Source organism: Delphinapterus leucas, chromosome 20 (assembly GCF_059928025.1).
Source record: "Delphinapterus leucas isolate spDelLeu-1000000601 "Yukka" chromosome 20, BTC_Dleu_Yukka2, whole genome shotgun sequence".
Taxonomy (NCBI): Eukaryota; Metazoa; Chordata; class Mammalia; order Artiodactyla; family Monodontidae; genus Delphinapterus; species Delphinapterus leucas.
The window spans coordinates 27,817,195-27,834,024 of NC_143148.1; the positions used below are offsets into that span (position 1 = coordinate 27,817,195).

The 16,830-nt window shown below is 38.1% G+C and overlaps 1 protein-coding gene across 10 annotated transcripts in view; it reads left to right on the forward strand.

The window, feature by feature from the left end:
* The window catches only part of CYLD (CYLD lysine 63 deubiquitinase), a 62,023-nt gene extending 45,675 nt beyond the window's left edge, over positions 1–16,348 (forward strand). For 9 of the 10 annotated variants that reach the window (XM_022555072.3, XM_089903029.1, XM_022555075.3 and 6 more), the window contains 7 exons: positions 849–940; positions 2,098–2,164; positions 6,877–7,009; positions 7,922–8,030; positions 9,053–9,171; positions 9,451–9,667; positions 11,326–16,348. In XM_022555072.3, coding sequence (XP_022410780.1) covers positions 849–940; positions 2,098–2,164; positions 6,877–7,009; positions 7,922–8,030; positions 9,053–9,171; positions 9,451–9,667; positions 11,326–11,510 — 922 coding nt within the window. In that variant the 3' untranslated portion in view covers positions 11,511–16,348. Of the gene's footprint in view, positions 1–848; positions 941–2,097; positions 2,165–6,876; positions 7,010–7,921; positions 8,031–9,002; positions 9,172–9,450; positions 9,668–11,325 lie in introns of those variants that run through there. The other variant, XM_089903030.1, reaches the window with a different exon arrangement.
* The last annotated feature ends 482 nt before the right edge of the window (positions 16,349–16,830 follow it).

Here is a 16,830-nt window from a genome sequence, read left to right on the forward strand (position 1 = left end):
ATCTAGATTATAGCTGACTGGTTTTACTTGGTACTGAAACGCGTGCTTTCTCCATTTCAAGCTTCTCGCAGGCAGAGACCCTGTTTTTTCACCTTATTCATTTTTGTATTCCCAGTGACTGAAAGGTTAGATTACTATGTAAGTGGTAGATGCTCAATATATGTTGGCTGCAAAGAGCTAATGAGTGAGTGGATAGCCGATATGAAAAATGGATATAAGATTAGGTGGTTCTGACTTGCTCTTATGAAGCCCATGGTGGCCTCTAAGCTGTCTTCTGAAGCCATTTTTAGAATTAGAATTTTGTCAAGGATTGACAGGAAGCTTATTGAATGTATCCTGTATTCAGAGAAAGATAAGAGAAAGTGTCCTAGTTATGATGACTGGTTTGATTGCAGATTTTAGAATTTCAGTTTCTTATCACTGCCCTTTTCCATCCCCCTTGGTAGCTATTTCATCCTTTAGTACAACATTAAAAGGATTCTCTCTCAAAATTGTATATCCTGTTTTGTAAAGTACATGTTTTAATTCCTTAAGTATTAAAAAAGTCATCATAAATGAAAAATATTTTTTTCTTTTATTAGTATATGATAGTTATTTTTAGGTTATCATAGTGTCTGAGATAATTCTGATTATAGATTTAAAAATTTTCAAACCTCAAGAAGAAGCTTATAATTGTATTTTCTGAAATACTTATTAAGCTTACTAATTTATGACACACTGGAGTTACATAAGAAATATTTGGTTATCAAAATGTGTTATGTTCATTGTAAGCCAACCGTCCTTCAATAAAAAATGTGTTATATTAATTTAATATATTTGCTAATATTAATAGTTTTTTACTAACATAGATATGGATACGTATGTGCAACAAAGATTATGAAACTGAGGAAAATACTTGAAAAAGTTGAGGCTGCATCAGGATTTACCTCTGAAGAAAAAGGTGACTTTTTTTTTTTTTTAAAGAAGATGTTGGGGGTAGGAGTTTATTAATTAATTTATTTATTTTTGCTGTGTTGGGTCTTCGTTTCTGTGCGAGGGCTTTCTCTAGTCGTGGCAAGCGGGGGCCACTCTTCATCGCGGTGCGCGGGCCTCTCACTATCGCGGCCTCTCTTGTTGCGGAGCACAGGCTCCAGACGCGCAGGCTCAGTAGTTGTGGCTAACGGGCCTAGTTGCTCCACGGCATGTGGGATCCTCCCAGACCAGGGCTCGAACCCGTGTCCCCTGCATTAGCAGGCAGATTCTCAACCACTGCGCCACCAGGGAAGCCCAAGGTGACTGTTTTAATTTATAGGATAGGCATTAAAAATAACTTGAAAGCATAAATGCTAAATAGTTGGCTGAAATGTTATATCTGTGTAGTTTGGGGGATTATATTTTAAAATACAATTTTTTTCTATGTGATGTACAATTTTCTTTTTGTAAATGCTTTCTCTCTTCTAAAAGTGAGTGATATGTGGAATAATGAACCCCTTTAAGAAGCTGGCTGGTTGTAGTATATTATGAATAAATAAGGAGAGCTTTCCGTCCAGCGATGATATTTGGAGTTGTTTTCTTTTCAGGGGTGAAGTGCTGCACTGAGTCATCCACATTTCTCACTTAGCTTTCCTTGTTATAAAGGGAGTTACAAATGGCTGATTAGGATTAAGTTTATGGTCAGAGACAGTGTTTTAATCTATTCATAGCTAATGAATTTACTCAGAGATTCAACTCCTGACTTTGACTGTATTAACAGCATACTAGCTATAATAGTTACAGACTTGATAATTATTTAAATAACAGGAAAGATAAGATCATACATCAGGTTTTATTACACTTATCTTAAGCCCCTCTCAAAGAAATTAAAATTATTTCCCTATATGTGAATTATTATACCCTTTGAAATATAATAAAGTTGTAACAAAATTGTCACGTAATACTTTATCATATCATTTAAATATCCTTTGTAGTTTGTTAGGAAAACTTGAGAACTATGCTTTTAATGGAAATAATATTGATTATGAAATTGAATTCTGTATAGGAATATGACTGTTATAAAGAAAAGATAGAATGATTTAAAAATCCTGTCTGTGACTTATTTGATTTTTTATTTTCTCCTAGATCCTGAAGAATTCTTGAATATTCTGTTTCATCATATTTTAAGGGTAGAACCATTGTTAAAGATAAGGTAATTTTAAACTGTTACAGAAGCATTGGAAAAAATAGACAGTCCTCATTTCCACTGCCATCATTCAGTAGAAATGATTTCCTTAATGATTACTTAATATTGTATTTATTTAGGGATCTCAATATGTTAGGTTCCTGCAATGCAAATTAATTTAAATCATTATCTTTGCCATAGTATCATACTTAACTTGAGGAACAAATCCAGTGTAAATTTGTGCTTTTAATTTTAACCCCAGTAATAAGCACTATTGCAAATCGTTTTCTTATAAAACTGTATATAAATATATATATATATTTTTTTTTTTTTCGCGGTATGCGGGCCTCTCACTGTTGTGGCCTCTCCCGTTGCGGAGCGCAGGCTCTGGACACTCAGGCCCAGTGGCCATGGCTCACGGGCCCAGCCGCTCCACCGCATGTGGGATCTTCCCGTACCGGGGCACGAACCCGTGTCCCCTGCATCGGCAGGCGGACTCTCAACCACTGCGCCACCAGGGAAGCCCTGTAAATATTTTTGTAATTTAAATTAATGAATCCTTTTAAGAGAATATTATTCAAACTCAATCAAACACCGTGGGAGCACTGTTTTTGACTACCCATTAGTCAAAGAATTAATTTAGCCCTAAATTAGCTCTCTTGTTCTCAGTTTTATAACTTGGTCTTTTTTCCCCCCATCTTCAATGAAAGCCTTGAATCTAATACAGTGAAGTTCTTAGTGAGATGTTCTAAATTGATGAACTTTCCAGATTGAATGCTGGGCCTTTTTACATTTTAGTCTGGGTTTCTTTGTTGAAAAATCTTGCTTATATACTATTTACTTCCCTAAAACCTAATCACGGACAAGTATTCTTACTCATCTCAGTGTCTTAAGTGATGTTCTTTGATGCCAGTGTCAAATTGATGAGTAAGAAGGATGGAGGGAAGGGTGGACAGTACTGAAGTTATAGTTTGATATTATTTTGGAAGTTCTAGCTAATGAAATAAGATAGGATATATTTATTATCTATTCAAATAAGGTCATAGCTATATGTATACCCAGAAAATCCTAGAGAATTGTTTAGAAACTACTAGTATTAACGCAAGAATTTGTAATTTGACCATGCAGGAAAAAACCATGGAGAAATCAGTCATATTCTGGTATCCCCACTAGCAAATATGAAAAAGAGATAATTTCATACTTCATGAAAGTATAAAATGCTAAGAAATCAATTTTACTGAGATAGGTTTTTAAAGAAGACTTGCACAGAGCTAAAAGGTGATTTAACTAATTAGTGAGAAAGATTGTGTTCCAGGTAGGAAGATTAAATAACTTAAGGATGTTAATGTTTACAAAATAACTTGTACATAATCAAGATCTTAACGTTTTTTTTCTCCTTTGGAACTTAGTAAAATGATTTTAGAATTCTCTGCAAGATGAAATGGGTGAAAACATTGCAGTTTTTTTTTCTTAAGAACTCTATTATAAGCTATAAAGACAAAACAACAGACATTTAAAACCGTGTGATACTGGCATACAATTACAAATTGGATAGATAGAATTGAATAGAAAGCCCAGATATAGAATTAACTATATGTGGTATTTCAGTATTTTATAAGTCGACCTTCAAGCACAAAGGAGGAAGGAAATATATATTGAAAACATGATGTAGGAAATCTGCCAGGCAATTTGGGAGGAAAAAAATCACTTCTGTTTTTCATCTTGAAGAGATAAATTTCAGATGATTAAAATAGTTTTCATTCTTCTTTTGCATAGCCCAACACACCTTGGGTTGTAATACGCTCCTGGTGTGTTACATAGGATGAATACTGCAGTGATTCTCAGAGTGGGTGAAGAAGGGTCAGTCACATATAGGAATATGTCTCAGTGTCTGAAGGTCTTGTGGAGTTTGAAGAGGGCCCTGGGAAGCTCTGCCTCTCCTCCCCATTCAGCAGCCTCTTCATATTGAGAATCACTAGTTTGAAGATTATAAAAAGATTAAAAAAAAAATACTTTAAAAGTTAGCAGTTTTTTCCCAAGTGTCATTCTTCCCCTCCATGAGCCTGTCTTCCTGACTGAGGGAGCGTCAGCTGGTGCAACAAATAGGAGGATGAGTACCTTAAAACCTTGAAATAGTAAAGTAGTCTAAAAGAGACTATTCTAAAATGATATTCTTAATATGAATATTCTTAAATAGCTTAAGAGAAAAAAGAAGAACTTAGATACCTATGGAGGATAAATGCAGATTTGATAACAAAGAAAAATAAACAAAAATAAAACTCCCCAAAATAGAATAAAAAACTATATATGTAGTTATATATATATAGCCATATATGTATATATGGCTGGGAGAGGGCACCTCACTGAATGCAGTATGCACAGCTAAAGAGAGAATTGCTTACTTGAAAGATAGATCTGAAGAAATTACCCAGAATGTAGCCCAAAGCGATAAAGAGTTAGAAAACAAGAAAGAGGAGATAAGAGACATGGAAGACAAATTCTAATTGTCATTGTAGGAGGAGACACTAGAGAGAATAGGGAAGAAGCAATATTTCAAGAGATAATAGCTGAAGATTTTTTGGAATTTTTGACAGACTTAATTTCTAAGAATAAAGATGCACAAAATTCCTGAGCTGGAAGAACCAAGACTAAATTACCAGTCAGAGACTTATGACAGGGTGTACTTTAATAACATAAAACTGAATTTAGAATAAAGGAGTGGTATGCAAGAAACAAGAAAGCCAAGCAAGAAATTGGTAAATGTGGGTAAGTCAAGCCTTCATACTTAAAAACAATAACAACGATGGTAGTAGTAATAATAATGACTGTGTATGGGGTGCTAAGGTGAAGCTAAAGTCATAGCCACTAATGCGAGAGGCTAATGGATGGAGGTAAAGCATTACAAGAAAAATAACGGAACAAGATCAGCATCAGGAAGCAGATACAAGGGAATATTCAGGTTGTATTACTGAGTACCTCTCATTATAGAACAATAGAACTGGCGATTCTTATTACATGGATATGCTGTATTCCATAGTACTAGATAATCCAGAATCTGTAAAAAGTTTTAGTTGACTACCCATTATGGTCTGTGTTACAAAGGTAGATAGACCAATATTATGCAAACCCATGGATACTTTCATCTTCTCTGTAGACGTCTGTTTTCTTTTAAGGTTAACACAACATTTGTACCCTTCTGCTCTTAGATGTTTTTGGTGATAAACAGCAATGTAAATTTCATGGGTTTGTACAACAGCACCAGTTTTGTTGTGATTCTTTTATATGTGTGTCTTAATGCCCAGCTAATTACCCTAGGATATTAGCCTTCTAAAACTTTAGTATGAGGTTTGAGTGGTTGCTGCCCCCCTCACCGCCTCCAGTTTTTCTGTCCCAGTATCCCAAAGCTTTTGGTATTACATCCTCATTTCTGGTTCCCATCTCTCGTGTTTGCCACTCCATGCTCCCTCCAACCACCATCCCCCTCCCCCATCACTAGTATTATTTCGAATTTTTGCAACTACTGACCTCTACTACTTTCTGCTTTCTTAGTTTCCAGTCTTATTTTTTCCCTTACCTATTAATTTTTTTTTAATGCTTTTTGGCTTTTTTTAATGGCTTTTTTTGGTAATGCTTTTTTGCTTTTTGGCCAGAAAAATGCTGGCCTTTTATTGTCATCAGTAACCAATTAAAATATTGGTACAGCATAACCTTCAGGTTTTTTGGTTATCATTTTTTTCTTTTTTTGTTGTAGCTTCTCAAGAGTCTTTGCTTTGTTACCAAATAAGTTGTGTTTATTTCAGGCTATAAGTTGCTTTGGGAAACTGAGGGTTTCTGAGGTGGGCCTCTCAATAGCTGAGATTTTATTGTGAAAACTATGTTAATATTTTTCCCTCAAAATCTTGAACTGTACTTATAAATCTAATTGTAAACAGTCTGATTCTATATGCAGAAATTCTGCTAAAAAGGGTAAATAGTAAATTGAAAGATTATTGATTCTTTTAGTAGAGTTAGTCTTGAATTTTCATGCATTCTGAAGTAAAATATTTAGAAGGGAAAATGTTCAATATAAGGGTAACACTGTGATTGGCATATAGTGGGCCCTAACTTGGTGTTTGTTGAATAAGTGAGTGACCGTCTAAAGAGACAGCATGCTTTAGTGCAAAGAATAGTAAGCAGTTATTAGGACACCTGGGTTTTATACCTGGCTCTGATTTTGAGTTACTGGGAAGGATTATCCTTCCCCAGATCTCAGGGCCTTTATTTTAGAAATGAAAAGTTGCATCTGGAAGGTCTCTTAGGGTCTGTCCCATTCAGGCATGTACAGATTAACTTTCCTGTTTCAAGCATGAAATGCAGTTTGCTCCTTTCTAGCTTCGGTGGTTAAGTTGAACCAAGTGATGTTAGCTTCTGGTTTTTATTGTTCACACAGTGCTTCTTGACTGTGGATGTTATTGCATTATTTTTCTTCTAATCAGTAAGGCAGCTTTTCAATATGAGAACTTAAACAAGAAATCATTTGCAAGGTCTTATGCATAAGTACATTTAATTATTTTATCTAAATGATTGTCTCTGCCCCTGTTGTTCTGAGTGTCAGAGTTGCACCATTGGTTTTATGGTCAGAGTTGCACCATCGGTTTCTGTTCTCAACAGTTTTTCTGTTCTCAAATGCCTCTGGAACCACTTCACTTTTTGATGCATTTCATAAATAAATTATCTGGCTTTTTTCTGCATATTTTTAGATCAGCAGGCCAGAAAGTTCAAGATTGTTACTTCTATCAGATTTTTATGGAAAAAAATGAGAAAGTTGGAGTTCCTACAATTCAGCAATTATTAGAATGGTCTTTTATCAACAGCAACCTGAAATTTGCTGAGGTTAGTGATAATTACTTATTGTATTTTTTATGCAAGTCATTAGGGTTCTCCAGACAACTATAGCTTCTATAACTATTACTTTTAACCCACTGAGAAGAGTTAGGAGCACAAATTGTTAACAAAACACAAATTTTTAAAAAATATGCCATGCTTCAACTTTGTCCATGTAGAAAATACCTTAGAATTGATTGAACTTTTTAGATTTTTGGTGCCATAGAAAATATCATTCTAATTTGTAACTTGAAAACTTTTAAGTAGCTTAAAGCAAAGAAGATTTGTGTTTTTTCGTTGTTGTTGTCCTTTCACCCAGCTTAACATTTTACCCATTTAAAAGTTTTACCCAAGCATATTATCCAAATATATCCAAAAAAATGTTTACTTTTCCTCCTTCAATAAAAAACAAAATTCACTTACTGTAAATGAACAAGTGATTTAAATTACTTTTCTTTTACTGTTTACTGAGTATCTTCATGATCTTAGTAGTACATGCTTGTGGTTCATTTTCATTGTATCCATCTCTGAAGGGATGTTCTGGTAAAACCTTAACGGCTACCATTATTTATTTGTTGAAATATAAGGAATAGTGTCCTTCAGGTTTTTCCAAAGCCTTTTCAAAATATAAACCCAAAGTAGATGACTCTGCATGGTCATCATATTATTTGAGACCCAAGGTTGTTGAACTGCCTGACTTCCGTGTCCACGTGTCCATAGATCTTGGACTACTTGAGGCTTGTGGCTCCGTGGTGCTCTGCCTTCACAGTCCATTTCACATGTGGATCCCATTTGTGAACACGGAGTAGCCATCCATGTTATGGTGGAACCACTGCTTGGTTTGACAATCAACTATTTCAGGGAAATTTTTTTTCAGCGTTTTGATTCTAAAATTATGTATCTTTTTTTTTTTTTTTTTAGGCACCATCATGTCTGATTATTCAGATGCCTCGATTTGGAAAAGACTTTAAACTATTTAAAAAAATTTTTCCTTCTCTGGAATTAAATATAACAGATTTACTTGAAGACAGTAAGTATAAGTTTTTTTGTTTGTTTTTCAGAAATAGTCTGTCAGGTCATTCACGTTAATTGTGAATGTGAGTCTAACAGGATACGAGTTTCCTAAAGGACAGTTTGGTATCTGAAGAGCCTGGAAATACTACACTAAAATTTATTCTGGGGGCTTCCCTGGTGGCGCAGTGGCTGAGAGTCCGCCTGCCGATGCAGGGGACACGGGTTCGTGCCCCGGTCCGGGAAGATCCCACATGCCGCGGAGCGGCTGGGCCCGTGAGCCATGGCCGCTGAGCCTGCACGTTCGGAGCCTGTGCTCCGCAACGGGAGAGGCCACAACAGTGAGAGGCCCGCGTACCGCAAAAAAAAAAAAAAAAAATTTATTCTGAAAAAATAATCAGACATGTAAATCAATATTTCATATGTAAATTGTTTATGAGTAAGAAATTAGAAGCACTCTATATGTTAATGAGAGTAGTTAAGTGAATTATGGTGTATCTCTACAACAAAACTACTGCCATTAAAATTCATGTTTTTGAAGACCAATGTTAACATGAGATGTAATGATAAGTGAAAAGGAGAGTATGCTGATATTTTCTATAAGAGGAGCTACACACACACACACACACACACACACACACACGTGCGCCGAGTTATATGAGTGTGCAGATATAAAATCTGAGAAAATTCACAGTTGTATTGACAGTGGTTGTCTCTTGCTAACTGAAATTGTAGATGCTTTCGGTTTTCTTATTTATACTCTCTTGTATCTTTGCATATTCATCAATAGAAATTTTATTATGGGGGAAACACTCTAGAATATATTATTTTTAAAAAATTGTCATTTGGTCAGAGAAAATGTTTTTAAAGATATGCTGAATCCAAGAAAATCCAGTAAGTTGATGGGGATGGGGAGGGGTGGACTTCACTGAGTCCATGAGCATTATCCTTTTTAAAGCTTAACTTTTCTTTTTAATCTTTTTAATGAAAGAATGCATTTTTAAAGACCCCTTAACTCCCCACCACCCCCAACGTTTTCAGCCCCTAGGCAGTGCCGGATATGTGGAGGGCTCGCAATGTATGAGTGTAGAGAATGCTACGATGACCCTGACATCTCAGCTGGAAAAATCAAGCAGTTTTGTAAAACCTGCAACACTCAAGTAAGTTTGACTTCATTTAATGGATATTCTCTTAATAAACAGTGAATCATTTGTAGTTTAAACAGATTTCAGGTTTTGAAAAGTTTTCAGAATCATAATTAACTTTAAAAATTCCATAATTAAATGGTATTGTTTATGCCTCCTCTGCTGATTTGATGGACTTCTGTCAAGTACTTATTTCTCTTTGTGAGGATGTATTCAATTAGAGTAAGTGGCATTCATTCCCGTCAAACATTGAGTTTGGCTTCTTAATGGCATTCTCTTCATGTTCCCTTTCAGGTCCACCTTCATCCCAAGAGGCTGAATCATAAATATAACCCAGTGTCACTTCCCAAAGATTTACCTGACTGGGATTGGAGACACGGCTGCATCCCCCGTCAGAAGATGGAGTTATTTGCTGTCCTCTGCATAGAAACAAGCCACTATGTCGCTTTTGTGAAGTACGGGAAAGACGACTCTGCCTGGCTCTTCTTTGACAGCATGGCTGATCGGGATGGTACTTTCCAGACCTTTTCTACATGTGGCGACATTTGAGTTTGTAGTGGGATAACCATAGTGGGCTAGCCTGGTCTGAGTAATAAAATAGTGTTGGGAAAAGCCGTTCAGGAATATCTTGGTGACGTAGTCCGAAATCTTGAAATGCATTAACAGCCCTGCTACTAAACGAAGGGATAATATTGTTGTGATATTTTGACATGCATAGAGTCTTTTAAAAAAAAAGAAAAAAACATGAACCGGAAATTTCTTTCTTTAGGGCTGAAAGGTTTTATTTTCAGCTTTGTCGTCTTTGACTTTCAGGCTTCTCTTATTTTCTGTACCATAGTCACCATTTCCTAAATACCTACGTGCCAAGCTGTCAGGGAGGTACCTTACGTCATTATACCTAAATCCTTGCAAGATAGGAATGATTCCTATTTTTCTCTTACTAAAGCTGAGATTTAAGGTGCCTAAGGTCTCAGAGCTTGTATTTAATTCAGTCTTTCTGACCTCAGTGCTTATGTTTTTTCTGTTGTCTTCTAGATGACAAAGCTAAGAATAGAAGTAAATGTCTCCTTTGGAAAAATAAGCTTATTCTGTGTGTAATGTGTCTTCCTTAAGTGGGGAATATACTGCACCTTCTAGGCTGCTTTCTAGGATGTTTAGTCATTATTTAACAAATACCTAATGAGTGCGTGTGAAGTGCCTGGGGCTCTAGTAGGTTTCAAAAACGAAACAGTTGTCAAAACAGCTGTACCTTTGCCTGTATAGAGTTTACAGATTAGGACTGGTCCTAGGCCAGGTTGTGAAGTATGACTTACACGTACCTCCAGTTTTCTGATACCCCATTTTTCCTTTAGTCACTCTCACGCTCCAGACCCCGAGTCTTCTGGTGTGGCCCTCTGGTGACCTAGGACGCCACCTTGTGGCAGCCTCTTGATCAGATGCCCAAGCTGTACCCCAAGGGTTCTCAACGTTTTCTCAGCTCTCAGACGGTTGAGGGATATAGCACAGCCCCAACTGTAAACAGGTCCTTACCCCAGTTAAAATTTGCATTTAGCCATGTAACTCAAAAGCACAAGGGTTCCAGGCAATTTTAGAAAAGCCACTGGGAGGCTAAAGCCTTTCCTGGAATCCCTAAGACCACGCCTCATAGCATCTTCATTCAGTCTAACGAAATGTAGAACAAAACCTTGCGAGAATCACACAAATACATATTTTAAATTTAGCGGGATAAAATGGTATTCATTTTACTAGATCTGCCCTAAACTGGACAGGCTCATGGTAAAGCATACAGGGAGGGGTGCTTGCATCTGGGAAGGGATTTGGGAATGTGAAGAGTTGAGTGTGTGTGTGTATGTGTATGTAACATTATTCCCTGATTGAATACACAGAGAAGCCTGGGAAGTAGGTTTTGGACTTTGCTCAGGATATGTGTCCTTTTATCAATAGTATTCACTGTTGGTCCCGGAATCCTTTCAGAAACCAAGAAATGAGACTGTCAGGAGTTAACAAGAGGATTTAACTTCTAGAAATCAGAAGTAAAATAAGGTCTTTCAGGTCCTGGGAATTAGCCTTAACTAAATTATGGAATTGTAAAATTACTTTGGTGGGGCAGGACAGCAAAAGGGTTTAGAACTTGACTGCCCTAAATACAGCTCTTCCTCTTTTCCATAGGTGGTCAGAATGGCTTTAACATTCCTCAGGTTACCCCATGCCCAGAAGTAGGAGAGTACTTGAAAATGTCTCTAGAAGATCTGCATTCCTTGGACTCCAGAAGAATCCAAGGCTGTGCACGAAGACTTCTTTGTGATGCATACATGTGCATGTACCAGAGTCCAACAATGAGTTTGTACAAATAAACGGGGTCATCTGGACAGGTGCAGAAACCCAGTGCACAATTTTAATGTTGCATTTCACGCGAGCTGGCAGATTTGTTCAACGTCCATTGCCGGCAATGGATGTCTTTGTGGTGATGATCCTTCAGAAGAGGATTCCTGCGTTTAAAAACAAATTGCTTTTGTGTTACTAAAGTATTTAATAAGAAGCATTTTGCACTCTAGAAAGTATGTTTGTGTTGGTTTTTTAAGATGCCTAAATGAAGTTATTAATACCTGAAGCTTTAAGTTAAGTGCATTGATCATAAGATATTTTTGGAAGCATAAAATTTTAATTGTGACAGTTTAAAACCTCTTTTAGTCCATTAAGAATGTAAATAAATGTGTCTTCTTTATGGACCAAGGATATGAAATCATTTTTCCTTTGTAGCTGATGGTTGCCTTGAGGAGGATATATTTTGGTTTTATTAAGAGTCTACTTTCAATCCAGTTATTAAAGTTGTACTGAGTTTGATTTGTTAATTCTTCCCTGTATAGTGCTGATTCCTGCATGTCTGAAATCTGCTGAGTTTCTGTGTTTCTGCAATAGTGGTCAGAAAAGTATTTAAATTCCCTTAGTGGTGTTTTCTATTTGTTCTGGTTTTGATATAAATGAGTGATTTTGTCATAAAATGTCCATTTTGGATGTAGTTTTCCTGGAGGATTAGCGTATACAGCAATTGAAGCTCTACATTCATAGTAGTAACTGTCAGCTAACAGCTTTTTTTTTAAGGCTCTCTATTGTATGCAACAGGGCACAGTAAGTTTTATTAAAGCGTTGGGGTGATAAATATATTCCTACACAAATATATATGGTTCATAAGAAAATTAATTTGGCATATAGAATCACTCATTAAAATTTCCCTGAAGAGATGTATTGGATACCTAAACCTCTACTATTTTAGATAAGACTGTCCAGAACTTAGATCAGTACCCGCATTAAATTCCATCTGATTTTCCTTGAGATAGTGACCATTACGAATCAGATATTTTATTGAAATGTTAGCAGCAGCTTTGCCTTCCTCCTGATTAGATAAGTAGAAGATGAATGTTTTTGTAGCTAATATCCGTAGTGTGTGTCTGTTGTAGACTAGAAGCATAGGCTGTAAATGTAAGTGCCGTGGGACGTGTTGTATGGCGTCATCGTCTCTCTGGAATGACTTCCCAACCGCGCGGAAAGGCAGAGGCTGTCGTGTGTCTAGCATATGACTTCATAAAGCATTGAATGTCCAAAAAAAGGGAAAGAATCCTTGCAAACCCTGCAATTGTTTCTTTTTCAAGTCACGTTTACTTTTTGGTTCTGTCATTCCATTTTCCTAATATTTATTAGCTTTATAAATCATAATAAGGTACAAAAAGTTCTTTCATCTCGTGATTTTTTCAGTTTTGGAATGAAGAAGTTCGCAACTTGTGCGTGAAGTTTTGCTCAGTGCCTGGGTGGGGGGTGAGATGGTTCCTAGATCGGGGGGCGGGGGTGACCCCACCCTGTCACCCCGGGGCAGGTGAGGAGCATGGGACACAGGATGTCTGCGCGGACCCACCCAGTCCTGACCTTCCGGAAGTCCAGTCACCGCGTAATCAGTGCGTGCTGGGGAGGAAATTGTCCCCCCAGGGAGCTTGTCAATGTGATTTGAAAAGGCTGTCTGGAGGAGTGACTAGGACTCTATATCTGGGTAGGACTGGACTTAACAGTTAAAAAAGAGAAGACAGTGCCTTTCCTGTAAAAATTACAACAAAGTACAAGTTGAGGAAGCTCTGTCGTGCCCGGCCCCTCGCGGCGGAAGACTTGAAGAGGACTTGTGAGGGTGCCTGTGCCGTGTCCCGAGCGGGTGGAGGCGCTTTCAAGTGTGAGGGGCCTCATCCGTAAATGATTTCTAAGGACAGACTCTTCAAGCATTAGCTGAAGAATGCTGACAGTTCTTTTAGCATTAGCTGGGGAGGGAGTACCCAGTAAAGGGAGGCAGGGCCTGCTGTGGTGGTTCCTGGGGAAGCGGGGTCCTTTCCGGCCCTGGGTGTCCTCCCTGCCCCCCCGCAGTCCTGTCTTGTTCCTGGTCCAGCAGAGGCCCGTGTGTCAGGTGGTCACAGGCAGGGCTGGGCTGTGTGGCACCAGTGGCCCATGTGCCTGTTGATTTATTTACTTTTCAGCCTTAAATTTTCTTTAATATTTTCCTGTTGGCTTTTCAAATGTTTTTGTTATCCTTTCTTCCGTATCATATCTACAATCAAGATGGCAATATAGTAGAATCATCTTATTTATAAAACAAGTCATGTTCCCCCACCTCCATTAAGTACACACGTGTAAGTGTGTGTGTGTTTGTGCGTGAGAGTTTATACACGTGGGGTGGGGAGGGAGAGCAACCATGCCGTAATGTGTTCAGTCCCTCGCTATCAGCTTTATGAAGGAGTTTGACTCCATCCACAAAAGAATGTTTTATAAGACTAGGGATGCACATTGCAAACCAAGAGAAACAGTAACAAAACTCAATAAAATATAGTTGTTACAGTTGCTAAGGATTATCTCCCTGGACTAGTTGAGGATCTTTATAATTCACATTTGCCAAATGTCATAGGTAAATAACTTCTTTCTATCCCATGGATTCATTTAATATTATTATTATTTTTTCATAATTCACATAATTCAGGAACAAGGGGAAGACATGGTAATCCTTATGAAACTTGCAGAGTCATTCAAATTCCTGTTGTGTGAACATGGCACCTTCATAAATTCAGAGGCGTTACTGCCCTCCTCAGGTGGATCTCGATATCCAGCTAGATGATTTTGCATCTATGTGGATGATCGCAGGCAGAGATGTGAGTGGAAAATACAGAATGAGGCCTTAGCTGAGGGACTGCCTGCCAACAAGTATTTCTTAGACACTTATAACCTAGGATTGTGTCAGAAGGAACATGAGACATGGTCCCTGCCCTCAGGCAGCTTACCACCTACTTCTAACAACAGAATGTCTACTAAAGGCTGCTTAGCCTAAGTGTAAGGGTACCAGGTCGGGGGAAAGCTCTGGGACGCAGTGAGGTGTGACAGAAAAAGTGGTGGACAAGGGCACAAGAGAGCTGGTGCTAGCCCTTTCTCTGTCGCTTGCTCTGTTAGTCTTGGGCAACGTCTTGACTTCTCTGGGCCTTAGTGTCCTCCTCTATATAGCAAGAGGGTGGGACTGTTGAATTTTATAGGAAAAAAAGAAATTTCTGGGTCCCTGGCTATGCATGCTGGATCTGACTCCTCACAGATGGGGTCTAGGAAATGTCAAAGGCCCAACCAGGTGACCCTGATGATCAGCCAGATTTGAGAAGCACTGAACTGAAAGATCTCGCAAATACCTTCTCCTTATGTGATTGTGTGATCATAGAACGTTATTGTGTTAATTACTCTACATTCACGTGGGTAATTGTATGTTTGTCATATTGTTTCTCTGTGTTTACATGTGAATTTATATAAGAAATGCATTTTAGGATCTATGCCTCAGCCCGCTGTTTCCTAGAGGTTTTAGTCATCTTTGGAACACACTTAAGACTTAAAGAGGGTATTGGGTGCGATTTACCTGGCTATTTGCATTCCATTTAATTTCTTTAGGGGAAATTGAGGCTCTGGGAACCAAAGAAATGGAAAAACAAAATTCTTATGCGAAGTTAAAGGAAAAAAATGTAAGCAAACTAGCTGATACTTTATAATGGAAACGTTAACCCTGTACGAGAAGATTCTGGCCGCAAACTGCCCTTGTTAAAGCAGGGGGACTCTAAGGCTTATAATGAAGGAATAAAACTACCTTTTCTAGGGGTCAGTGATGTTAACACACCCACAATTCTCCTTCAGTGAAAACGATACTGGAATTTCCCAAGGCGGGTTGGGGTGGTGGAGGAGGGAAGGCCGCCAAGTGTGGTACCCAGCCTGTGAAGGTGGGTTCTCTGCTCGCAGGCTTATGTCGCTGCTCAGAGACTGGGACCGCAGAGAGCGAGGCTTCCTGCAGGGAGTCAGCACTGCATTGTCTAGTTTCCTTTCAGAAGCTTCATTGGAGGGGAAAGAGAGGAAAAAAGACTCTTCATCTTACTCTAAATCCTGGAACAGCCGAAGGGTCTTTCTTGAGTCAGAAAGTGGTGGTAAAAAGCTAACCAGCAAATATGGCCAAGGATAATGAAAAAGGGGGAAAGAAGGACATTCCTTCTTCCTGTTCACAATAAACATCAGTATTTGGAGCAGGTCACTTTGCTTTCCTGACTCTCTGTCTTGTCAGTGATGCCAGTTATTTTCACTGTATTTTCACTGTATTTTAAAGTCTTTCTATAACACAGGTTGGGGGAAAGGCCAGGTATGGTGGGATCATCCTTGGGGGCATCGCAGTCTCAGATGGAATTCTCCTGCACTTTTAAACCCTGTCCACTTTTGCTTTTCATTTTTTCAATAGAGATTGTGTTGGAGACTCAACTGTCCTTGGTTTTATTTTCTAAAATGGCCTATAGTACTTCAGAAAGTCATAGTATCCTGTCAGAAACATTCATTAAAAAAAAAAAATCCCATTTGGAACCTCCCAGGGAAGTCGTGGTTATTAGGAAATTGGTATAAAGGAGCACATTTTGTATTGCATTTCCCATATTTGGTATCTCGTTCAACATATTTTTTTTTTGGCCTGATGAACATTCTATATTTATGAAGACATTCTTTAAAAATAAAACCACATAAAATATCCCTTTACTATCAGATTGCTCTGATTTAGCCTTAATTTTGTTAAATTTTTTAGAGATTGAAGTGCAGCTGTGGAAAGAAATGTACTATATACTATTTCTGTATCATTAAAATTAAATTTGTATGGTTCCTTTTCCTTGATTTCTTTGGGGAAGGGTTTTGGGTTATGGGAAGACTAGAATTGAGTACAACTTCATAAGTTTTTGCAGTGCTGCCGGGAAAGAAGAGTGCTTTAGGAAAATGCTGTACCGGGCACACCTGTGTCTTCCTCAAGTCTCTGCCATCATCACAATTGTTTTAGAAAACCTTACAGACTTTTCCTGTTCTGGGAGATATGCCAGTGGCCTCTGGGTCACCTCCTGACATCATGACTCCTTGTAGTTTCTTGAAATAACCTAGTACCTCCAAGCTCTGATCCACCAGTCTCTAATCCAGCCAGAAGTTGTTCATCTCTGAACGTGGGCACAAAACTGTTGACACACTATAGAATAGTGTGTCCTGGTCCCTCACAGCTGCCGAGGAGGCAGTTAAACAGTTTACTTTTCTGTATAATCCAGAGGCATGATTACATGATGCTATAAGGACCGAAACTTTTACCTTCTTTTAGGTAAC